This window comes from Macaca fascicularis, chromosome 11 (genome assembly GCF_037993035.2).
Source record: "Macaca fascicularis isolate 582-1 chromosome 11, T2T-MFA8v1.1".
In the NCBI taxonomy this organism is placed as follows: domain Eukaryota; kingdom Metazoa; phylum Chordata; class Mammalia; order Primates; family Cercopithecidae; genus Macaca; species Macaca fascicularis.
In genome coordinates this window covers 6,899,442-6,925,682 of record NC_088385.1, presented here as the reverse complement: position 1 = coordinate 6,925,682, position 26,241 = coordinate 6,899,442, and the positions used below count along the sequence as shown (strand labels likewise).

The following is a 26,241-nucleotide window of genomic DNA, read 5'->3' as shown; positions in this document are numbered from 1 at the left end:
CACCTGCCCTGCAAGATCTGAGGACAGCAGCTCATTGTCCAGGGAGGGGCTGCCGCTCCATTTCCTTTTGCAGTCTCCTTGTATTGCCAGGCCAGTATTTTACTCAATTCTAGAAAAGTGGTGGTCCCTTGTTACTGAGGAAGTCCATGCCTGCCGCTTTTATTTGTAGACATTCAAACTTCCTTTGGGTAGAATCGGAGTCTTCTCAATGTCTCCAATCCTGAGGTAGTCAGGCCCCAGGAACTCCATCTCTCCCATCCCCTCCTCCCTGGCCCACGTTGCCCTTGCACTCATGAAGGCACTCCCCCGCCCTTGGTGGTGCCACGTGGTCAGCATGCCCTGTAGATCCTATTGGATTTCAGGTTGTAGGCCTGGCGGCCAGTGTCCTTGCTGGCACCTGTGTGCTCACCTTCCTGGTTGTCATTGCAGACTGCAGCCAGCCCCTGGACGTGATCCTTCTCCTAGATGGCTCCTCCAGTTTCCCAGCTGCTTATTTTGATGAAATGAAGAGTTTTGCCAAGGCTTTCATTTCAAAAGCCAATATAGGTGAGTGAGCAAGGCACCTGAAGCAGCCGGTGACGAAGAGGCTCTTTTTGGGGCTCCAGTTGATTCAGAATAATCCCCATTTTCTCGTTCCGTTTAGGGCCTCATCTCACTCAGGTGTCAGTGCTCCAGTATGGAAGCATCACCACCATTGATGTGCCGTGGAACGTGGTCCCGGAGAAAGCCCATTTGCTGAGCCTTGTGGACGTCATGCAGCGGGAGGGAGGCCCCAGCCAAATTGGTAACGTTGGTGCCACAGGCTGGATGCAGAACCTCCATTCTGCTTCTAATTTTTGGCATAAATGACTGTGTGACCTCGGCCAGTCACTTTGCTTCTTGGCCTTAGTTTCTTCTTCTGGAAAGTGAGGGGCTAGATGCTCTTCCAGGTCTCTTCCAGATCTCAACTGGGTGTTCCTCGGAGTCTCTGAATCATTCAGCTTTTGAGTAACTTAAGGATCCTCCGTGAGACAGGGTGTCCAGCCGCAGCCAGTACTGACTCGGCGTGATCTGTTCTCCATCCTCAGGGGATGCTTTGGGCTTTGCTGTGCGATACTTGACTTCAGAAATGCATGGTGCCAGGCCGGGAGCCTCGAAGGCGGTGGTCATCCTGGTCATGGACGTCTCTGTGGATGCGGTGGATGCAGCAGCTGATGCCGCCAGATCCAACAGTAAGAATCTGGTGTACAGTCCTCAATTCAGGAGAGCGAGACTTCAGAAATGATAGAGGATTAAAAGTGGGCTGGGGTTACTTTTGGATGTTGTGGCTGATAATATACTCAGTACCGACCTCTGTCCTGGTATCAAACAGCAGGAAATTATCCGATCACAATGTGATTTGGAAACCAAACAATAATAAGTGTGTGTTGATACTACATTTTTATGACTAATTATAACCTTTAATTTCTCCACATTTTCCCTGTGTCCAGGAGTGATCCTACCTCTACGCCCTTCCTTTCTAAAGGAGGATTCGTGGTCTTTTACTAAAATGTCATGTCTGAGGCCAGAGTGATTCATTGTGGGGTCTTGAGAACCAATGGGGACTTTCATGTATTTAGAGTTCATTCCTGGTACCAGGCTAATGGGCTTGGCAGGGTTGAATGGATGGAGAAACAAAGGATCATGCTGTAGGAGAGGAAAGGATCCACATGTCCAGCCTTGTGCTCCATGAGAACATGTGCTCATCATGTTCTTAATATCAACAGGATGCCACCTGGAGAACAGTTAATCTTTCAGAACCCTGCCTAGGAGTGCTGTCAGAACCCTGTCTTTTCTCTGTTGTCTTCCTGATGTTCTTCCTGAGAAAGTTATTTGCTCTGTTCTCTATGTCACATATGAGCTACTCAAAATGTGCAAATCATATTGTATTGTATCATTTGTAACGTATCTGTTCCTTGCAAAAAACTGGGAGTTCTTTGAAGGCAAGGGAAGATCTTGCTTATTTTTGTATCATCTGTGTATGATGCACAAAATAGGTGACCATTTAATGTTGAGTGAATGAATGTGACATGTTTATGAAATCTATGATTTTAGGGTAAAGGACACTAAGAGGGAAAGGATAAATATTTGGATAATATAACAAACTTACAATAACTGAAAAGCTGCTAGTAGAAAATCCGCTCCAACCTGAAGCACATTGCAAATTCCTAGAAATTTCTGGAGAGCTGAATTGAGGAATTTCAGGATGGAGATTTTTTTCTCCTTTAGTATCAAGAATCCAAAGAAAGATTTTCATTGGGAAAGGAAGCAGTTGTGGTCTTGAGGAAGTGGACATGATCCAGAGCAAGTCATTTAACTGTCCAAAGCCTCGGTTTCTCATGTGTAAATGAGCATGCACATTCTCTGGGCTCAGCCCCGTGATATTTTCTCTTCTCTTCTTACATACACCAATTCCTTGGTGGTCTAGTTCAGTGTCATGGGTCTAAATATATTTATACATCTCTTTGAAATTCATATCTCCTCAATTCAGCTTGCATGCTCTAACAGGCAAAACTAAACTCCTGATTTTCACATCCGTCTTTCTCATCTTAGTAAAGGGCAATTCCAGCCTTCCAGTTGTTCAGTTCAAAAAGCTCAGCATCCTTGATTCTTCTTCCTTTTTCCTGATACCTCCATGCAAGCCACGAATAAACTATAGCTCCATCTTCAAAACACATTGAGAGTTACACCACTCCACACCATGTCCACCAGGGTCACCTCAATCCAAGTCCCCATCATCTTTCACCTGGACTATTGAAATAGCTGTTTAACTGGAACCCCACCTTCTACCTTTGTCCCCTGCAGCTCATTCTCAGCACAGGAGCTGCAGTGGCCCTTTAAAATCAAAGTCAGCTCCTGTGCCTCTGCTCTGTCGTCTTGGCTGGCTTTGTTTCATTCACAGAACATAGTGAGTCCTTACCATGGCCAATGGAGCATTGCCTGATCCATGCCCTTTCCCTCTCTTGCTTGTCCCTCTCTCCCCAGCCCCCAGGAGCATGCAGTCACACTTCTGCTCTGGGGCGTTTGCACTCACTCTTCTCTGTGCTTGGGATGTCCCTCCCTCAGATATCGTCTTGGCTCCTTCCATCCTTGTATTAGGTCTCTGCTCAGATGCCATCTTTTCACCAAGTGCTTCTCCAACTGCCATGTATGCAACAGTCACCCACACCTCAGCCCTGGGCATTCTCATCCTCCTCATCTCATTTTGTTTTTTTCCTAAGCATTTATCTACATCTGAAATTCTATGTATTTACTTTGATTGTGTGTTTGTTGTCTGTCTATCCATGAGGACGGGGGATAGGGAGGGACTTTATATGCTTGGTTCACTGCTGTATCCTATTGCTTGCAATAGTACCTGACACAGAGTAGGAGCTCATTAATATCTGTTGACTGAATATCTTCCTCGTAGGGCTGGTGTATGTGACCAGCCTGGAAAACATGAGGCTCTGTTCAGATGCTGGATATAACGTCAAGCATCCTTTCCTGTCTCTTTGCTAACTCTAGGAGTGACAGTATTCCCTATTGGAATTGGAGATCGCTACGATGCAGCCCAGCTAAGGATCTTGGCAGGCCCAGCAGGTAACTCTAACGTGGTGAAGCTCCAGCGAATCGAAGACCTCCCTACCATGGTCACCTTGGGCAATTCGTTCCTCCACAAACTGTGCTCTGGTGAGTCTTATAATACCTTTCTTACTTCTCTCAAAAAAAGGCTCCGAAACAAACCCACCATAGAAACAAAAGCACTATTCAAGAGACCCCGGGGGTGCCCATGCGTAAGATTTGGCCTTGAATGAAAATTATTATGTAGACCAGGACTTTTAAGTTTCTGCTCCTGGGAGGTTTATACCACAAACCCTCATGGGGCCAGCAGAAAACTTTCTGTGTATGGTCCTTTTCCCACTCTAATTGTCCATGTGGACTTGGCAGAGAGAGCCTGAGCTTATTTGTGTAGGAGGGATCTTGGACAAAAGAATCAGAAGACATAAGCAAGGAACCCCAGCGTTCTGTAGATACAGTCTTCTTCCCCATGGGCCTAGACTCACCCTCAACATGGGTATAAAGGGCTTTAGAAATACAATAACGTAGCGACTCATATCAAAGTACCAGAGTTTAAGTTGATTTCAGGTTAGAAACTTAAAAAAAATATGCTTTTGGCCAGGCGTGGTGGCTCACGTCTGTAATCCCAGCACTTTTGGAGGCCGAGGTGGGCGGATCATAAGGTCAGGAGATAGAGACCATCTTGGCTAACACGTTGAAACCCCATCTCTACTAAAAATCCATAAAAGTAGCCAGGTGTGGTGGCACACACCTGTAGTCCCAGCTACTCGGGAGGCTGAGGCAGGAGAATCGCCTGAACCAAGGAGGCAGAAGTTGCAGTGAGCTGACATTGTGCCAATGCACTCCAGCCTGGGTGACAGAGTGAGACTCTCTCAAAAAAAAAAATATATATATATATACACACACACATATGTGTATACATATATACGTGTATACATATGTATATGAATTACATGTTTATGAAATGTACGTATATACATTTTATATATATGTGTATATGCACATATATGTATGTATATACACACACACACATATATACACACACACACATGCTTTTTGGGGCTGGGTTTGTATATTTTCCCGTTACTAGCTGTAAGTCAGAACCTGCATAGAGCTACTGTCCTTCAGGGGAATAAGTCAATGCAAGTTTGCCCTTAAAGGGTAAAATTTGCTCTATGCAAATTTTGACTTAACAGCTAATAGCCGCACAGAGAGATGGCAGGTCTCTTGGTAGGCATCTTCAAGTAGATCTCTTTCAGGTTTCCAGGATCTTGCTTCGTCTCCCCACCTTCCCCTTCCCTGGCATGATCTACATGTGAACTAAGATAATGACAGTGTAAGCTGTAGTTATTGCCAGTTATCACTGTTATTGGCATCATAATTATTAATAACCGCAGAGCATGTCTGAAGAACTACAGGATGACCACCTCTTAGCCTTGTGTCCCTATGTCTCCACTGTTAACCTTGTTCAGCTTCTTTTCAGAAGAGTTGAGATGACTTCAAAAACTAGACCAGGTTGCTTTAGCGGACATTGTGAATGGTTCAGAATTTCTGGGTGAAAGATGGGAACTAAGATCATATTTGTGTCTGTTGCAGGATTTGTTAGGATTTGCATGGATGAGGATGGGAATGAGAGGAGGGTAAGTTCCTTTCTGTTGACTTTGAAAGAAAGATTAGAGATGTGTTTGGGGCTCTTGTTCCCACTGGTTAATTTTTCCTCCTTTGGTCTTAGTCCAGTGCTTCCTCTTACTACTATGTTGTTTTTGAGGGTCCGTCTGTACATTTTGTGTTTTTCTTCCCGTCTCATGTACAGGAGGCCGAATTCTGGGAGTCAGTTATCTGGCAGATAGGCTTAGAGTTGGAGTACCTCATCTTTATTCCCTGCCTGAATCTGCTGTTTGCTTCCGCAGCCTGGGGACATCTGGACCTTGCCAGACCAGTGCCACACCGTGACTTGCCAGCCAGATGGCCAGACCTTACTGGAGAGTCATCGGGTCAACTGTGACCGGGGGCTGAGGCCTTCATGCCCCAACAGTCAGTCCCCTGTTAAAGTGGAAGAGACCTGTGGCTGCCGCTGGACCTGCCCCTGTGAGTCCTTTGCTTCTCCAGCTGCTAGGGCAGTGTCAAAGGGGCAGTGCTTTTAGCTTGGCTGTGCAGAAAAGTAGAGCAAGCACCAACCAGCCCAGAAGTACCCTTTCCCTCATCACCACATACATAGTGCTACCTTCACTCACCTTCCTTTCCTCCTGTGCTTTCCTCCTGGTTGGACATGCTTTCAACCAGTCTCAGGGATCACTGCCCCCTTTCTCTGTCTTTGGAAGGCACTTCCCCAGAATATGCATAACCAGAAGGAAGAATTGCTTTTCTGAGGTCAGTGCTCAGCTTGGCTGTTGGCAAGTCAACCTTTAGGAATCTATGTATTCAGGGTGTAGCAGTGGAAGTATAGCAGTGAGAGAGACACTTCCCAGAAAACTCTCCAACCACACCTATAGCAACAGTACATTACCAAGGTGGCCTGGATTAAGAGGAGGAAATATTTAAAATCCATCTCATGTACACTTGCGGAGAGCATTTCATCCGTGGGCTGGGTTAGCCTTCTGTCTCATGTTTGGGAGAAATGACTGCTTATGGTGACCATGACTCAGCAGTGGATTGTAACCTTTATGCTGAACAGACATAACTGGTGGGATGCAATCAAAACTGTATGTTATAGCTCACTCTCCCTGTAGAATTTATTTAGGGAGATAAATTTCCCTCTTGGTCTAGGTGAAAACTCCACCAGACCTTATGTTATTTCTGTTTATTCATAAAGAAATCTATAGTTACTTTTAAGTCATAAGACAAAGTCTCAATTGATAATTAGATACCCACTCTTGTGTAATAATCAAAACTTTGAATTTGGTTAGAGTTAAAACAGCTCCCAGTCCCAATTTGGGCTGTCTGCCTCTGGGAAAGAGGGTATGGTCAGCTTTTCTCTGTACAAAGAGCTTTGCCTGTTTTGATTGAAAGCATATCCTGGAAATTACTCGATGTCATTTCAAAGAGAGCTTCCTAGTACTTGATTGCGTACCACAGGTTACCCAACTGTTCTTCTATGCATGTGCATTTAGGCTGTTTCCAGCGTTTTGTAATGACAAACAATGCTGCAATGAGTAAACCTGAACATACGAATTTTCATATGGTTGGAGGTGTGTCTTCAGGGTAGATTCCTAGAAATGAGATTTTTGGGTCAAAAGATAAGTGCGTGTGAAGTTCCCCTTAGATATTCCCAGATTCTCATCTGACAAGTGAGATGTGGTTGTGCAGAACTGGAATGTCCATCTGTTTGCTTTTCCATCAGCGAGGTGTGAGAGTGCATGCTTCTCCACAGCCTTGCTGAGGGAGTGTGTGGTTACAGTTTTTATTTTATTGTTTTTGCAAATTTCTTACTTTTCAGGAAAGAAATGGCATCTCAGTATACTTGAAATTCATTTCTCTAATGATGAGTTAAGTTAAACATTTTTTCATATGTTTAATTGCCATTTTTTGGTTTAATTTTGAATTTTCTGCTCATGCCTTTCCCTATTTTTCCATTAGAAAATTTGTGATAAAAACACCTAAGATCTACCCCCTTAATAAATTTGCAAGTGTACAATACAATATTGTTAGCTATTTGCAAGTTGTACAGCAGATCTCTAAAAGTTTTTGTTTTGTGTGACTGAAACTATGCCCATTGAACAGCAACTTCCCTTTTTCTCCTTCCCCTAACCCCCGCAACCACCATTCTGCTTTTTGCTTCTATGAATTTGACTATTTTAGATATCTCCTATAAGTGGGTTCATGCAGTAGTTATCCTTCTGTGACTGGCTCATTTCACTTAGCTTAATGTCCTCAAAGTTCATCTATGTTGTGGCATATGAAAGGATTTCCTTCTTTCTAAAGACTGAATAATATTCCATTGCATGTATATACCACATTTTCTTTATCCATTTGTCCACTGATGTGCATTTGGATTATTTCCACCTCTTGGCTGTTGTGAATAATGTTGCAATGAACATGGAAGTGTAGGTCTCTTTTTGAGATCCTGATTTCAATGCTTTTGGATGAATACCCAGAAGTGGGATTGCTGGGTCATATGCCAATACTAGTTTTAATTTTTTGAGGAACCTTCTTACTGTTTTCCGTAGTGGCTACACCACTTGACATTCTCACCATCAATGCACAAGGGTTTCAGTTTCTCCACATTCTTGTTAACACTTGGTATTTCTTGGTGTATGTGTGTGTGGGGGGGGGTGGGTGGGTAATGGCCATTCTAACATGTATGAGGTGATACCTCTTTATGGTTTTGATTTGCATTTCCCTGATGATCAGTAATGTTGAATTCTTTTTTCATATAATTGACTTTTTGGATGTTTCTTTGGAGAAATGTCTTTTCAAGTCCATTGCTCATTTTAACATTGGGTTATTTGCATTTATTTATTTATTTTTTTGCTATTGAGTTGTGTGAGTTCCTAATATATTTTGGATATTAACGCTTTATCAAATGTATGGTTTGCAAATGTTTTCTTCCATTCTGTAGGCTGCCTTTTTATTTGGTTGATTGATTGATTGGCTGCACAGAAGCTTTTTAGTTTGATGTAGTCCCACTTGTCTATTTTTGCTTTTGTTGCCTTGATTTTGGCAACGATATCCAAGAAATCGTCGCCAAGACCGATGTTGCAAAGTTCTTGTGTTTTCTTTTAGGAGTTTTCTAATTTCAGGTTTTACTACATATCAGTGTTTAAGTTTGGTTTTGGGTTAACTTTGTGTATGATAGAAGATAAGGGTCCAATTTCATTCTTTTTCATGTGGACAGGTCATTGTTAGTGTATAGAAACAACTAGTTTTGTATGTTGATTTTGTATTCTGCAACTGAATTTGTTTCAACTTTGCTGAATTTGCTAACAATTTTTTGGTGAAATCTTTAGAGTTCTCTACACATCATGTTATCTGCAAATAGAGATAATTTTACTTCTTTTCTGATTGGGACTTTTATATCTTCTTGATTCATTGCTCTAGCTAAGACTTCTCGTACTATGTTGAATAGAAGTGGTGAGAGCGGGCCTCCTTGCCTTCTTCCTGGTTAGAGGAAAAGCTTTGTTTTCCACTATTCAGTGTGATGATAGCTGTGGCATTTTCATAAACGGCCTTTATTTTGTTGAGGTAATTTCCTTCTATTCTTAGTTTGTTGAATGTTTTAATCATGAAATGGTGTTTGAATTTTGACAGATGCTTTATCTGCATCTATTGACATGATAGTATGATTTTTATCCTTTGTTTTGTTAATGCTATGTATCACATTTTTTGATTTTTAGACGTTGAGTCATTCTCATATCTGAGGGATAAATCCTACTCAGTGTATGATCCTTTCATTGTGCTGTTGAATTCAGTTTGCTCTCATTTTGTTGAGAATTTTTGCATCTATGTTCATCAGGAATATTGACTTTTTTTTTTTTTTTTTTTAATGTAAAGTCTTTGTCTGACTTTGGTATCAGGGTAATTCTGGTTTCATAAAGTAGGTTTCCCACTTCAGTGTTTTGGAAGAGTTTGAGAAAGATTGGCATTAATTCTTTTTTAAATCTTTGGTGAATTATCTGGTGAAAGCATCTGAGCTCTTCTTTGTTGGGAGATTACATGATTACTAATTTGATCTCCTTACTAATTGTGGGGGTTTTCAGATTTTCTATTTCTTCATCATTCAGTCTTGGTAGGTTGTATGTTTCAGGGATTTATTCATTTCTTTAGGTTATCCAGTTTGTTCATGTGTAGTTGTTCTTAGTAGTCTTTTACTACCCTTTTTATTTCTGCGCTATCAATTGTAACATCACCACTTCCATTTCAGATTTTATTTATTTGAGTCTTCTCTTTTTGTCTTGGTTAATCTAGCTAAAGGTTTGTTAATTTATTTTTCCTCAAATCTTTATTATTTCCTTTCTTCTGCTAACTTAGGGCTTAGTTTATTCATTTTCTTGTTCCTTATGTTGTAAAATTAGGTTATTTGTTTGAGATCTTTCTTACTGTAGACATTTACTGCTGTAAACTTTCCTTTTACTGCTTTTGCTGTTTCCCATAAGCTTTGCTATGTTGTGCTTTAGTTTTGTGTTTCTCAAAATATTTTCTGATTTTTTTTTTTTTTTTTTTTTTTGAGACGGAGTCTCGCTCTGTCACCCAGGGTGGAGTGCAGTGGCTGGATCTCAGCTCACTGCAAGCTCCGCCTCCTGGGTTCATGCCATTCTCCGGCCTCAGCCTCCCGAGTAGCTGGGACTACAGGCGCCCACCACCTCGCCCGGCTAGTGTTTTGCATTTTTTTTTTTTTAGTAGAGACAGGGTTTCACCGGGTTAGCCAGGGTGGTCTCGATCTCCTGACCTCGTGATCCACCCGTCTCGGCCTCCCAAAGTGCTGGGATTACAGGCTTGAGCCACCGCGCCCGGCCCTGATTTTTCTTTTGATTTCTCCTTTGACCCATTGATTGTTCAAGAGTATTGTTTAATTTCCACATATTTGAGAACTTTCTGAAATTATTTCTGTTAGCCATGTCTTATTCTATTGTGGTCAGAAAAGATACTTGGTATGATTTTAGTCTCCTTAAATTTGTTAAGATTTGTTTTGTGGACTAGCATGTGACCTATTCTGCAGACTGTTCTGTGTGTTTGAGAAGAATGTATATTTTCCTGTTGTTCGGTAGAATGTTCTGTATTTGGTAGGTCCACTTGGGCCATAGTGTTGCTCGAGTTCTGTTTCCTTATTGATCTTCTGTCTGGATTTTTATCCATTATTGAAAGTGAGATATTAAAATCTCTCACTATTCTATTTTTATCTTCAGTTCTGCCAATATTTGCTTCTTATATTTGTGTACTTTAATGTTGGGTGCAATGTATTTATAATTATTACATCTCCTTGGTGAATTGATGCATTTATCACTATATAATGTCCGTTTTTTTGTCTCTTGTGACCATCTTTGAGTTAGTCTAATCTGTCTAAGTATGGTTACCTGTGCTCTCTTTTAGTTAACATTGGCATGAAATATCTTTTTCCATCTTCTCACTTTCAACCTGTGTGCATCCTTAAATCCAAAGTGAGTTTCTCTCGTAGACAGCATATGGTTGGATCTTGTTTACATTGATTGATTGATTGATTTAATTTATTTAATTTATTTAAATGGAATCTTGCTCTGTTGCCTAGGCTGGAGTGCAGTGGTGTGATCTCGGCTCACTGCAACCTCTGCCTCCCAGGTTCAAGTGATTCTCCTGCCTCAGCCTCCTGAGTAGTTGGAACTACAAGCGCGTGCCACCACACCTGGCTAATTTTTTGTATTTTTAGTAGAGACAGGGTTTCACCATGTTAGCCAGGATGGTCTCGATCTCCTGATCTCATCATCTGCCTGCCTTAGCCTCCCAAAGTGCTGGGATTACAGACGTGAGCCACCACACCTGACTGTTTTGTTTTATTTTTAAAAATTCATTTCAGCCACTTCATGGCTTTTGATTGGAAAGTTTATTCTATTTATACTTAAAGTAACTACCGATAGGGAAGGACTTACTGTTGCCATTTTGTTGTTTATTTTCAGGCTGTCTTGTAGCTTTTTTGGTCCCTCTTTTCTACTCTTACTGCCCTTCTTTGGGTTTCATTGATTTTTTTGGGGGTAATGATGAGATTTGATTCCTTTCTCATTTCCTTTCATGTATCTTCTATAGATATTTTCTTTGTGTTCACCATGAAGCTTACATAAAACAGCCTATACTTATGACAGTCTATTCTAAGTTTATAACAACTTAATTTCAATTGCACACAAAAACTCTACTCTTTTACTCCCTCTCCTCCACTTTATGTTGTTGATGTTACACATTGCATTTTTTAATGTGTATTCATTGATTTTTATAATGATAGTTATTTTTATAACTTTGTCTTTTAAGTTCTATACCAGAATTCAAAGATTTACACATTGTCATTATAGTATTAAAATATTCTATATTTGTTTGTATATTTACCTTTACAAGGAATTTTACCTTTCATATGTTTTCATGTTGCTGCCTAGCATTCTTTTATTTCAATATGATGGACCTCCCTTTAGCATTTCTTATAAGGCAGGTATGGTGGTGATGAACTCTTCCAGCTTTTGTTCACATGAGAAAGTCTTTATTTCCCCTCCAGTTTTGAAAGACTGTTTTGCTAGAGAGAGTATTCTTGGCTGCCCATTGTTTTCTTTTGAATCGATCATCCATCTCCCTTCTGGCCCACAAGCTTTCTGCTGAGAAATTTGTTAATAGTCTCATCGTGGCCTCCTTTTATATGAAAAGTTGCTTTTCTCTTGCTGCTTTCAAAATTCTGTTTCTGTCTTTGACTTTTGACAAATTGATTATATCTTGTAGTGGACTTCTTTAAATTAGTTCTAGTTGGAGTCTTTTGGGCTTCTTGAAGCTGGATGTCTATTTTCTTCCCTAAATTTGTTCATTATTTCTACTTTCCATTGGGTTTTAATCTTTATCCTTTATTTTAAATATTGGAATTATTAGCTCATTGTCTGTAATATAGGTTGCAGTACTATTTATTAACATGTCAATATTTGCCCCTAGTGATGTGAGATAATAATCATAAAACAAATTTTCATATTTGTATGGGCTTTTTTCTGAACTTATTTTCTGATTCCAGTTGTTGTAAGCTATTCATATACCAAAACCACATTTTGTCTTAATTACCACACTGTCTTAGAGGAAATACCTCTAATATTTTGTCATTGAAGGCTTTATAGTATGTTTTATTGTCTGGTAGGACTTAGTACCTCTACAAGTTTTATTCTGAAGTGTTTTCCTGGCAATTTTTTAATGTTTATTTTTTCCATATAGACTTTAGTGTCAACTTTTTTTTACCTCCATAAAAAGTTTGTTGGTATTTTTATTGGAATTACATTAAATTTATACATTAACTTTGGGAGAACTGGCATTTTTATGATGTTAAATCATCCTATCTGAGAACAAGTATGTCCACTTATTCAAGCTGATTTGTCTGTCTTCTAGAAGTGTTTTAAGGTTTACTCACTTGGGTTTTGCATATTTCTTGCTAAGTTTATTCCAAGTATTGAATCTTCTTTGTTGCTATTGTGAGACTTTTTTCTTCTCCATTATATTATTTAACTACTTATTGTTTGTGTATATAAAAGGGTATTGATATATAGCTATATGTATCTATATATAACATATATATCTATATATATAACACATATCTATATATGCTAATTCCATATCCTATAGCTTTACTGAATTCTTTTATTATTGAGTTTTATCATGAATTCTCTAGGGTTTTCTGGGTATGATGGTGTGTCATTTGCAAATAGAATTGTTTTTCTTCTGTGTCAATTTTTGTGCCTCCAATTAATTTCTCTTGATTAATTCCATTAATAAACTTTAGTACAATGTTGAATAGCAGTGGAGTATCTTGCGCGCGCACACACACATACGTGCACACTCATATATTTTATCATATTAAGAAAATATCCCTTGATTCTCATTTTTGAGTGTTTTTTTTTTGTCAAGAGTGATTGTGGAATTTTGGTGTTGGTGAAGGCTTTTTCAGCATCTGTGGAGATAATCTCTTGTTTTTTTTTCTTTAAATATATTGATAGGGTATATTATTTGAAGGAATTTCCTAATGTGCTGAATTCTGTTTAGTAATATTTAGTACATTGGTTTTGACATAAGTATTTTTGGTCTAATTTAAAAACTATTATACATATAACATAAAATTTATCCTTTTAACTATTTTTAAGAATATATCCAGTGACATTAAGAAAATCCACATTGTGATGCAAACATCACCACCATCCATTGCCAGAACTTTTTTCATCTTGTAAAACTGAAATGCTTTATTTATTAGACGGTGGTACCCCATTTCCCTCTTCCTCCAGCCTCTGGCAACCACCGTTTTGCTTTCTGTCTCTGTGAATGAGACTACTCTAAGCACCTCTTTTGAGTGGAATTACACATTTTTCCTATTGGGACTGGCTTATTCTGCTTAACATAATGTCTTCAAGGTTCATCCATGTTGTCATCCTTTGTGTTTGGTTGATTTTTTTTTTTGTAGCGAAACATTTTAACTCCCTTTTCTGTATATTCTATAGCTGTTTTCTTTATGGTTACCATGGGGATTACATTTAACATCCTAAAGTTATTACGCTGTACTTTGAATATATACCAGCTCAACTTCGGTAACAGACAAAACTCTGCTTTTATGCAGCTGTATCCCCACACACTTTCAGTTATTGATGTCGTAAAATCACATCTTTATACATTGTGTGTTCAAAAACATAGACATATATATATTTTAATGCATTAGTCTCTTAAATCATGTAGAAAACAAAAAGTGATGTCACAAACTAAGATTACAATAATATCCAGAACTTTTTTGGTTCCTTTTTATGATTTCAATTTCTTTATTGAAATTTCCATTCTGTTCATACATCATTTTCTTGATCTTGTCTACATCTTCTTTTAGCTCTTTGATAATTTTTAAGACAGTTGTTTTGAAGTCTTTCTTTAGTAAGTCTACCATCTGGTCTTTCTCAGGGATAGTCTCTGTTGATTTACTACATGAGACAGATTCTGCCAATGCTATTGTTGTCTAGGTGCGGAGACAGATTTTTGGTGCTTCTTATTTCACCATCTTCCTCCTGTCTCCCACCCTGGTTTTTTTTTTTTTTTTGTGGCGAGGGGAATACTGTCTTGATCTGGTTTAGATATTGGTGTTAAAACTGGTTTCATTAATAGCTTTAAGACGTTTTCTCTCATTTTCAGTACTGTGGAACAATTTATGGAGCATCGGGACTATCAGGTCTTTGGAAGTTTAGGAAAATTTCCTTGTGAAATCATTTGGGGTTGGTATTTTGTTTTTTATTTCTTTTGGTGGAGTAACTTTAATTCCTACTAACTTACTCTAATTCTTCCATGTAAATTGGTATGCTTAAGATTTGTCTTTTATCTACAGGAATTAATTTTTTTAATCTTCATTTTCCTAGAAATTTATCCGTTTCATCTAGATTTTCACATTAGAGGTCTGCAAAGTAGTCTTTTTAAATTAAAATTTTATTTATTTTTTGTTTGTATATATTCTAGGGTACAAGTAAAATTTTCACAGTAAGCTTTTATAATAAAAATTCTGTTTAATGATTTTCCTTTGTCATTTCTTAATCTGTATACATGTCTATTTTTTTCTTAATCAAATTAACTCTTGATTTGTCTTTCTGGATTTTTTAAAAAATCGATTTCAATTTATTAATTATGTTTATTGTTTTTATATTCTCTACCTTAATTGATTTCTGCTTTTATCCTTGCTGTTTTATGGTTTCTTTCCTTGAATTTTTTTTACTTTACCTTTTGTGCTTTTCTATTTAATTGGAACTGGGAATTTCATTCTTTTTTTTATTTTTATTGACAGGAATATTTACTGTTAGAAATTTTCCTAGGACCACTTTGTATGTATCCCAATGAGTCTGATATGTAGTATATTTATTATTTTTTAAAAAAATTCTGTACTATTGGTTTTTATTGCCCCCTTTACCCAGGATTTGTATCATAAATTAAAAAAATTTCCAAGTGTAAAGATCTTTTTAAACAATAGTTAAAAAGTTTTTAATCTTACTATACTCTGACAAGAGTATTTGTAATAGTTCTACTTTGTGGAGGTTACTGTTATTTTCTTCGTGATCCAATACGTGATCAATTTTTGTGAAGTGTATTCTCTATTATCAGGGTGTAGAATTTGAGATCCCTTGCTCTCTTCCTGCCCCCGCTCCATGAGAGCTATATATTTTGATTTTAATGTTTATGTCTTTTATAGTCTTACTTACCTTTTCCTCATTTTATCTATCTGGTTCTGAAAGGGATGTGTAAAAGTATCCTGTTACTAGTTTGTCTACCAATGTCTCCTTGCTTCTCCTATAGTTTTTGCTCTGTGAAGATGGTTGCTGTGTTGTCTGGTGCATAGATATTCACAGCTGTTATGGCTTCATTGTGAATTACACTGTTCAGAATGCTCTTATTAGTCACATTTAAGCTTTTTTTTTGGCTAGAATTTTACTTTGTCTGATATCACAATCTACATCCCTGTTTTCTTATTGTTTGATATCCTTTGTCCCTTTAGCCTTTCTGAATTTTAGTTATATAGCATATAGTTGGGTCTTGCGTTTGAGCTGAATTTGAAAACCTTTTCATTTTAGTAGACAGGTTAAGCCCATTCTCACTTATTGCCATCTTATGTTTGATCTTCCTTCATCATCATATTTTATAATTGTTTATTTTTTCATTTATAAATGTTATATGTCAAGTATTTGGTGTCTAGGAAGGTTTATGCTTTTGTTCCTGTCATTACCTAGGAAGTTATACCTTTCTAAAATGCCTTCAGGCCCATATTTTTAAATCTAATCATTCATTTATCAGTTTGCCTGTTTTTAATAGCATTCTTTAACTTCTCCCTACGGCTATACAACAATCAATGAGGTTGTTCTAAGTTTTCTTATTCCCTCTCCTCTCCTCCCATTGTCGAGTTCCATTATTTCTACTTTGTCACAGCATATAACATTTGCACATTAGTCTTCCATTCTTCCTTTTTTTTTAGTTTTAGATCTATGACTATATAAATAAAAATGCTCACTTTAGTTGTTTTGATAACATTTCCTAGTCATCTCTTAGTTGGAGGAAACATTCTCTAGATTTCTTTTTTCTTTTTTCTTTTTTTTGAGACAGAGTCTCGCTCTGTCGCCCAGGTTGGAGTGCAGTGGTACGATCTCTGCTCACTGCAAGCTCCACCTCCCTGGTTCACGCCATTCTCCTGCCTCAGCCTCCTGAATAGCTGTGACTACGGGTGCCTGCCACCACAGCCAGTTAATTTTTTGTATTTTTTTTTTTTTAGTAGAAACGGAGTTTCACCATGTTAGCCAGGATGGTCTCCATCTCCTGACCTTGTGATCTGCCCGCCTCGGCCTCCCAAAGTGCTGGAATTACAGGCATGAGCCACTGCACCCGGCCCTCTAGTAGATTTCTTAAGAAGGGCTTATGGGTATAGAATTCCATTAATTCCTATGTATTTAAGACTGTTTTTCTATAGTACTGATGCTAGAAGGCACCTTAGCTAAATACAGAATTCTTGATTCACACTTTCTTTCACTAAATTTCTGAAAAATGCTGCTCCATTGTTGCCTTGCTTTGCATATTGCTTTTTGAAAGATTCTGATACCAGTATAATTCTTTTGTCCTTGTAAATTTGATCTTTTTGCCTGAAGGCCTGGAAAATTTTTTCTTTATGTTTGAAGTCTGATAGTGTCCTGTAATATGTCTCAGAGTTGACTGTTTTGGGTTGCTTTTCCCAGACATCTGGCTCATGACTCCCATACATAGATTTTGTTCTTTTTTGATTTCCAGAATGTTTTCATGAGTTATATTCTTTAAGCGTTAGTTCTGTTTCGTTGTTTTGTTTTCTAAGACTCCATTTTTCCTCCTGTCTTACATTTTCATTAGTGTCTCTTTGACCTTTATACTTCATTAACTCATTTTCATTCCTTGATTTTTTTTTGCTTTTCTCTGATGCTGTTTATTAAATTTTTATTTTGATGTCATCTTCCTTGCGTCCTTATAATTTAGTCTTTATTTCAAAGTTGACTTTGCACTTTTATTACCCACCCCACCAAGTTCACTAAGTTCTATTTTTATTTATTCTTGTCTTTGTTCATTTCTCTTCTTAGTTTTTGAAATTCTGATTCAAGGTGGTTTTCATTTTTTCAGATGTTCGAGTGTATTTAATTTAGTTTGAGTATTGTCTCATAGGTTTTTTCTATGTCATAGCATTTTGTTTTTTGTTTTCTCCTTTCTGTGAAATTTTCATTAGATGGGGAGTGTTGGTTCTCATTTTCTGATCTGTTAAAGAAACTTTTATGTACTTGCTTAATCTTCTGTTCATTTTGTGAATTTTGGGTTTTACAAGATTTCTGGTTCAATGACCCTCCCTTCTATCAGTATAGAAAAGTCATTTCCTTCGTGGTGTGTGTGTGTGTACGTACATGTGGATACTGAAGGGTTGCGTGGCCTCTGATTTTTCAGGTTTTTCTGGACCCTGACTTTCCCATTGGCTTTATTTTTATGTCTCCAGTCACTTTCCAAGTACCTTTCCATTTCTTTTTGCTCCCAGCCCCCTCGAAACTATGCTTTTCAGATTGTCACTGAGTATTACGTGTGTTTTTAGCACCTGCTCTGGTCTGTCAGGATACTTTAAAATACTTTTGCCCTTAGGATGGGCTTTTCTTTCTGATGGTGGTGGTGGTTATAGAGAAATTGTAGGCTTGCTGCCCACTCTCTCCTTCTGTTTTCTTTTCAGTTTTCCTTAGCCTTTGTCATGAGCAAGGACAATCCAACAGGGCATGAGATTTTTTTGCTGGGTGAGATTTGGTGTTTTTTTATCTTTTACTTATAGCTATTTTAAAGTCTGGGTATTTTTGGCCGGGTGCAGTGGCTCATACCTGTAATCCCAGCACTTTGAGAGGCCTAGGCGGGCTGATCATGAGGTCATGAGTTCGAGACCAGCCTGGCCAACATGGTGAAACCCCATCTCTACTAAAAATACAAAAGTTAGCCAGGCGTGGGGTGCATGCCTGTAATCCCAGCTACTCGGCAGGCTGAGGTGGGAGAATCGCTTGAACCTGGGGAGGTGGAGGTTGCAGTGAGCTGAGATCGCGCCATTGCACTCCAGCCTGGGTGACAGTGAAACTCCTCTTGGGGAAAGAAAAAAAAAATAAATAAATAAATAGAGTTTGGGTATTTTCTTGTTTTCTAGTTATGCTGAAGACATGCTTTTTTTCATAGTAATTTAATTTGTTCTTACTGTTCTGCATCGTGTTCAGAGGATGTATATCTCCCTACATATTTCTTTGCCTTGTGGTTTATTTTATTCTCATGACCATTGGGGCTGGCTCCTTGACTTGACAATATTAATAGCTGGAGTATTAGGGTCCACTCTGGCTACTTGGATGTCTTTTTGAACATGTGCATTTTGCTAACAATTCACTTTAGTATCTGATATCATTACATTTTGACAATGAGCCAAAAGTTTTAATGTATTCAATCACAAATATTTGTATTGTCACTTGGAAAGATGAGCAAGAAGATGTTGAAGAAAAGGGAGAGAGATGAGATAAAATGATTTCATGAGACTTTACTCTGTGATAATATTTTATAACTGTGATATATAGTGATATACTTTGTGATAATATTTTATAACTGTGCATTAATATTTTATCATATAACTCTAATGTATTAATTTTTAATTGGTTCGGCCTAACTTTCTCTATGTCCTGAACATTGGAATGTGCTTATATATATGGCTTATTAAAACTAATCACTAAACTGGAGTATAATGTGATGGTTTGTTGGGAGGTAATTTGGTATTCTGGAGATGGAAGGACCTCAAAGTTTTAATATACCTACAACACAGCAATTTACATGCTATTGAATTTATTTTGTGGCTTATTTGTGAAGATTTGGAGATCTGTTTGTTAAACATGCACATGTGAGTCATGCACTATTAGGTAGGCATTTCATCTATATTGCAACTAATTCTCACAATAATACTAAAAGGGTATCGATTGTAGGCCTATTATGTAGAGGAGCTAGGAGAGGATCAGTGAAGTTAAGTAACTGATCCAAGGTCACAGTGCAAGCAAGTGAAACAGAAGCCAGCCCCTAGTTTCTCTGGCTGTAAAGTACCCATTACACAGTCACAGTTCATCTTAAGGTGGGTAGAGCCATTCTCACTAACTTGCCTTGTGTGTGAGCTAAAACCAAGGCCTTGTGATTTGTTTCATCCTTATGGCAGTTGGGCTGACTCCTTGATGTGACAGTGTCAACAGCTGCGTGTTGGGGATCACTTGCAGCATGGATGATTAGTAAGCCAGTAGCATTTAGTACTGTCACTTGGAAATGACTGACTGCTCAAGGACATAGGGGATTTTGAGTAGAACTAGCTCTGATGGTGCTTCCAGACCCATCATTTGTCAGTGGATGTGCTGCTTGCCAGTCACCCCCATAAGGAGAGGTTGGCTCAGGCTTGGTTATGAGTGAGGGACATTAGTGGAACCTCCCTGCTCCACCGAATCTGTGTCTCAGCTCTTGGGCATGTATTCACCTGCCGTTGTAGATGTGGTCATGGTTTGTCTGGAAAGCTTATCTCCAACTTTATTTAGGTCCAAGGTTAGCTTTCAAATCATTTATGGTGGTGGTGCTTTCAATGTGAGGATTTTTACCAAGTCATCTTAGGTAGGTGCAAAATGATTAGTATTCATAATGTTTTAATAGGAACCTTGAGAATTTGCCACTTATGTGAATGACTCAGGGTCAAATGAGGGAGCATTGAGACCCAACCATTTTTTTTTTTGGCTCTGGAAATATTTCTCCTGTGCAATCTCTTAAGGGATTAAGTTAACATGGTCACTTGTACCATTGCCTTGGTCACTTGGCAGCTGAAAGGACACGTGTCTTTAGGTGAATTTTCTTTAATGAGATCATGAGCTCATAGTTTGCTTAGCTTTCCTTAGCTTTCCTTAATTTCAACGAGTCATAACACGTTACCCTGGAACTTAACTTTGTTTTCTGGGCCAAGGTATCCCTGTGGAACGGATTATTCACACTGTACATTTACATTTTTTAGAAGTGTGGTTCTATAATTTGCCACATTTTATGTAACATTCTCCAGGAAAACATTTAATAGCCAAGTGTTACTTACCTAAACCTCTCTACCTCTCAGAGCCCCCGTTTCCTAATTAGTAAAAAAGGAGGAAATTGGTCTATATGACCTCAGAGGGCCTGTTCCGGTCTCTATTTATCTGTGTGCAACTTGGTCACACCTGCCTGTCTGCATGTAGTAGGCATGGGGGTTTGGATAATGTCGCATCCATCCTCTGCTTCTCCCCGTCCAGGCGTGTGCACAGGCAGCTCCACTCGGCACATCGTGACCTTTGATGGGCAGAATTTCAAGCTGACTGGCAGCTGTTCTTACGTCCTATTTCAAAACAAGGAGCAGGACCTCGAGGTGATTCTCCATAATGGTGCCTGCAGCCCTGCAGCAAGGCAGGGCTGCATGAAATCCATCGAGGTGAAGCACGCTGCCCTCTCTGTCGAGCTGCACAGTGACATGGAGGTGAGAAGTACTTTCTCTGGATCCCGTGGCAAGGATAGAGTGTCAGGGAAACCACATGGACCAGGTGGCAGTTGGTTTTAGTTGGTGCTCTTGTTAGGAGCTCTGCCTCCTGCTTAACTAGAGGAGAGGAGCACAACTTTCTTAGAGGGGTTTATTGCCATCCCCTTGTCTTGGCCTGATTTCATGTTGTTCCGGGCTCAGATTTGCAAGACGGAATCACTTTTAGATAGCATAAAATTGTGAATTGAGTGCCAGTTTCTGGCACTGGTAGAGAATTGGAATTGGCATCAGGATTGTTTACCCGGGAGGTATTATGAGTCCAATGCCTAAACCCTGTAAGCTTTCCAACGGGAAACATTTACGGCGCTAAATTAGGTCCTTTGAAAATATTTAAGGCCTACATAAAGTGTTGGCCTCCAAAATTTGAAAAGAAAACGGCAAAACTGATATATATATATATGATTGATTAAATGCTCACAAAAGGTTACATTACGCCAACTTCTTTACTTGTTCTTGTAGAGATCATAAATATTTCATTGTGTGAAAACAACTTGTAGGCTAGATTTTCTCACTTTGCAAGAATTCCTGAATTTGAACAATAATTGCAGAAAAATCTTAGCTAGTCATATATCAAGTGAGTAACTCATAGCCAAAAATTAAAAAATCAAGATGATAAAAAATCCTTCCAAAAATTTTACAGCAAAATTATATTCATCATGGAATGTGAGTGCATTTTAATGTGTTTGATATGGTGTATATGATGGGGGCTGCCCAAGAAAGAGCTTCTAGTGGCACACATGCACACAAAAAAGACTTAAAAGTGGTCCCATTAAGACACTGGTGTCCAACCTTTTGGCTTCCCTGGGCCACACATAAAATGCGTTAACACTAATGACAGCTGATGAGCTAAAAAAAGTTCTGTGCATATTTTTCGTGATATCTACCACCACAGAGAAGCAAAAACGTCCTTGCATTCAAAGGGTTGGACACGGCTGCTGGATGCTCCTGGAGACACTGCTCTGACGAGTTAGCAATAAGGCCACTTTCCCAGCCTGTCTTAAAGGCATTGGCCCTTCCCTCTTGAGTCACATCCACTCAAGGTTCCTATCTCTAGGCTTTCAGGTTCTTGGTGCGTGGTCACCCATACAGTATTATAACAGTCTGTCTTCTGGTCAAGCTCTGCAAAGTCAAGCTCTGTTTTCTAGTCAAGCTCTTCTTTATCTTAGAAGAGCTGCCGACAGATATCAATGTTCGTGTGTAGTGTTGCGGTTGAGTGTGATGAATGCAGAGACTCTCAGTAACTTTACTAAAAACCCAAGGGTGAAGTTCTAGGATTCCTCATTGCTGGGACTACCAATGAGCTCTTTCTTCTTTGTGCAGGTGACAGTGAATGGGAGACTGGTCTCTGTTCCTTACGTGGGTGGGAACATGGAAGTCAACGTTTATGGTGCCATCATGCATGAGGTCAGATTCAACCATCTTGGCCACATCTTCACATTCACTCCACAAAACAATGAGTTCCAACTGCAACTCAGCCCCAAGACTTTTGCTTCAAAGACGTATGGTCTCTGTGGTAAGAACATTTTCTCAACTCCTCTTTTCCTCCTGCTATACATTTATAAACCTTACTTGCTCTACTCTGAGGCTCTTGGATGCTGATATTTCAGGGTCTAGTAGCAAGGGTCAGATTCTGGGGAGGATGAAGAATGGCCCGTCTCTGGCATCAGTGTTTTTGTACCTAGGACCTCTCAGTTTATCTTTTCTTCTTGTTTGTTTCTCTAGGGATCTGTGATGAGAATGGAGCCAATGACTTCATGCTGAGGGATGGTACAGTCACCACAGACTGGAAAACACTTGTTCAGGAATGGACTGTGCAGCGGCCAGGGCAGACATGCCAGCCCATTCTGGAAGAGCAGTGTCTTGTCCCCAACAGCTCCCAGTGCCAGGTGCTCCTCTCAGCACTGTTTGCTGAATGCCACAAGGTCCTGGCTCCAGCCACATTCTATGCCATCTGCCAGCAGGACAGTTGCCACCGGGAGCAAGTGTGTGAGGTGATCGCCTCTTATGCCCACCTCTGTCGGACCAATGGGGTCTGCGTTGACTGGAGGACACCTGATTTCTGTGGTGAGTCTCCAAGTTACCTCTAAAAATCCTGGAGACCAACTAACTGGGCTTGCTCAGCCTCTCTGTGCCCCACATTCTTTATCTGGCTAATAAGGGTGAAAATCCCTGTATTTTGTATGACCTGGGATTCCAGTTAGGATTAAGTAAGATAGAAGAGATATATATGTGTGTGTGTGTGTGTGTGTGTATATGTGTATATATATGTGTATGTATAGGTGTATATATGTATATATATACACACACATACACACTCTGCATGTAGAATTTTTATGTAAATTAATGCATGATCCTTTCCATTAGTATTTCTACAGTTGAGACAAATGCAATTTCAATGTGCTAGACACACATAGGCATCTGTAAAGCGCTGTGTAGCCAGTCACATTGAATTTGAAATTCCACCAAGCTTACAGTGTAGTCCATGCCTGAGCAGGATTTTGAAGTGTGAGTAGAATCATTTGGTTGCCAAGAATCTCCTTAATTATAAACACTGCAGGATTGCTAGTGCAGATAGCCCCTCCCCAAAGTCAGCTCCCCTGCCTGGACTTGGCATTTATTTAAAGTGTAGGGGAAACTGAAGTGAATCAGATATGGCTCCTGTCCCCTCGGGGTGCTGGAGTGAAAAGAATACTGAACTTGAAATCCTCAGTTGTCAAATATAATCGTCGCTTTTTTTTTTTTTTTTTTTTTGAGGGAAATCAATATGTACATGCATGTTGGAGCCTCAGAGTTTATCATAGAACTCAGCAGCTCTGAGCTGGGTCTGGAGGACTTGGGCATCCTAGTCCCAGCTCAGCTGGTGGATGGACTGTTCTCTTAGTCTTTCTGGACCTCAGTGTCTGCATCGTAGAATGAGATAGTTGGCTTAGATAACCTGTAGGTTCCTTTGGGTTCTGATTTTCTGAGGCCATGTGGATGATACTGCCTCCTCCCAATCAGCCTACAAATCAAGCGGCAAATGTTAGTTTCTAAGTTACTGGAAGCACTTTCTCTGCATACTGATTTCTTTGTGTACCTCCTGGTTATTTACTGTGCACACAGAGGGAAATCTTTGGTGCTCCAAATCCTTGGAAACTTCCTCCATCTCCTGCCTGCCTTTGGTGCCTTGAGAATGTGAGGAAGTTGTTGAGCAAATCAGAACGAGGGAAGTGAAATCACCTTGTAGCTTCTTTCCCGAGGCCGTTCTTCATAGATGTGGATTCCTAATTTACAGATGCTTTTAAAGCGTAAAATATATCTGTATTCAAAAAAGGACCACAAAACCATACAAGTTCGCATCATTTGGTAGGACTAGATTTGGCTGCAAGTAGCAGAGAATTAAAATTTTCTGTCGTATAGCTGATCGGAGGCGGTGGTTCCAGCTACTTCTGGGCCTCAAACTGGATTCTAGCTCTTTGCTCTGCCCTTAGTTGGGTGTGGTCTTTTTCTTCATGGTCTAAGATGGACATTCATGCTCCAAGCAGGAAGCTGAGGGAAGGAGGGAAGAGGGGCAAGGAGCATGCATAGCTGTCTTTTAAAATGGACTCCTGGAGGCTGCCATGGGATACTATACTTTACTTACAGTTCATTGGTCAGAACTAGTCACATGACTGCACTTAGCTGCAAGAAAGGTTGGGAAATACAGTCCTCATTCTGGTGGTCATATGCCCAGCCTAAAGTTCTGTTTCTGTGGAAGATGGGGAGGATGAAGATTGGTGGAAAATAGCCATCTCTGCCCTGGCAAGTTTGATGATTAACCATGTTGAATCAGCTGTGCCCGTTTCACTCTGGCTGGTGAGGGCCTTTGTGAGTGACCTCTCCTCCTCTGTCTACAGCTATGTCATGCCCACCATCCCTGGTCTACAACCCCTGTGAGCGTGGCTGTCCCCGGCACTGCAATGGCAACGTGAGCTCCTGTGGGGACCATCCCTCGGAAGGCTGTTTCTGTCCTCCGAATAAAGTCATGTTGGAAGGCAGCTGTGTCCCTGAAGAGGCCTGCACTCAGTGCATTGGTGAGGATGGAGTCCAGCACCAGGTAGGAGCCTGGGCCTTTCACCTCCCACGGGGCTACTTCCCTCTTGGGTCAAAAGGGAGAAGTGTTCGCCAATGATTGGCCTCTTCCAACTGTGGCAGCAGGGTTGACAATATTACGGGGATCATTAGGGACAGGCAGTATTGTGTAATGGCTCTGCATTCAGATAGCTCTTGGTTCAAATCCTGTATCTGTCATGTATTATCTGAGAGATTAAACATCCAAGTGTTGTTACCACGTTATTACTGTTACTGTGATTACTATTGTCTTTATTATTGTAGTCATTTAAGCAAAATGATATAGGAACCCAGGAGGGAAAGGGAAAAGAATATTTTGTGTGATAATGTCTGCTATTGTTAAGAGAGATTGTATACCTTGATTGTGCTAAACACAGTATGTTCATTATTTCAGTGTTTTTCAAAGGTTGTATTAACAGTTACTTGTGGTCAAGTGAGTTTAAAGAACACTAATCATAGTTAAACAGGTTTCTTTATTGCAAAACTCTAGAGTTTTTAGTGTACTACTGTACCTTGCAGATATTTAAGAGAGTTTTTGTTTCTCAAACTTGATCATGGAGCGTGTGTGTGTGAGAGAATCCCTTGGGACTGGGATTCCACAGAATACACTAGTGTGTCCTCTATCACTCATAAATACAAAAATCCTATGAAGAAACTAAGACCTAAAGAGCTTAGTAAGTTGCCTATGGACACAATTTATAAGTAATGGAGTTGGTCTCAGAATTTGAAGCTCTCTGTGATGCCAAAGATCTGGCTCTTTCCACAATATGGAATGGCCCTTTTGCTGCATCTTTTTTGGGCTGATTTGCTTGTTAGTCATTGAGTCATCAGTTTTTTTTTAAGCTCTTTAGGAGGTATTGAATGTATTTTGAAAGGATATTTACCAAACTCCTCCGTCTTGGCCTAAAATGGCTGTCATCTCTCTTCAAAGTTGACTCTGTGTATATTTGTAGGATCTGGGGCAGCGTGTGTCTGTGCATATGTGAACGTGCACGTGTGAATGTGTGCAGTGGCCCTGTCCTTCACCGTTGACAGTGATACTACAGACCGTGGTAGAGGTAGAAGCATGTTTGGCTTCTAGGAAAGGAGAATGTGTTCTGTGATCATGGGCTGCACTCAAGACCTAACGTCTTCATCACCAAGGAGGACCATTCTTGCTAAGTGGACTGAGTAGAGTGACTTACCACTATGTTCAACCACGAATAGGAGAACTCATGGTAAATGTAGCTAACCAGCCTGCAGAATAATGAAAACATTTCAGTAACTACACTATTCTGTCCCCGATGCTGTAAGCCAGGATAGGGACCATTTTATATGATTCTCCC

At 39.6% G+C, this 26,241-nt stretch overlaps 1 protein-coding gene across 6 annotated transcripts in view; it reads left to right on the top strand.

Moving 5' to 3' along the window:
- Nucleotides 1–26,241, top strand: part of VWF (von Willebrand factor) — a 184,290-nt gene that overhangs the window by 116,838 nt on the left and 41,211 nt on the right. For all 6 annotated transcript variants that reach the window (XM_005569887.5, XM_065523605.2, XM_015430272.4 and 3 more), the window contains 10 exons: nucleotides 430–546; nucleotides 644–784; nucleotides 1,068–1,211; nucleotides 3,523–3,687; nucleotides 5,173–5,216; nucleotides 5,487–5,664; nucleotides 20,547–20,767; nucleotides 22,148–22,340; nucleotides 22,550–22,891; nucleotides 24,703–24,902. In XM_005569887.5, coding sequence (XP_005569944.3) covers nucleotides 430–546; nucleotides 644–784; nucleotides 1,068–1,211; nucleotides 3,523–3,687; nucleotides 5,173–5,216; nucleotides 5,487–5,664; nucleotides 20,547–20,767; nucleotides 22,148–22,340; nucleotides 22,550–22,891; nucleotides 24,703–24,902 — 1,745 coding nt within the window. The remainder of the gene's footprint in view (nucleotides 1–429; nucleotides 547–643; nucleotides 785–1,067; nucleotides 1,212–3,522; nucleotides 3,688–5,172; nucleotides 5,217–5,486; nucleotides 5,665–20,546; nucleotides 20,768–22,147; nucleotides 22,341–22,549; nucleotides 22,892–24,702; nucleotides 24,903–26,241) is intronic.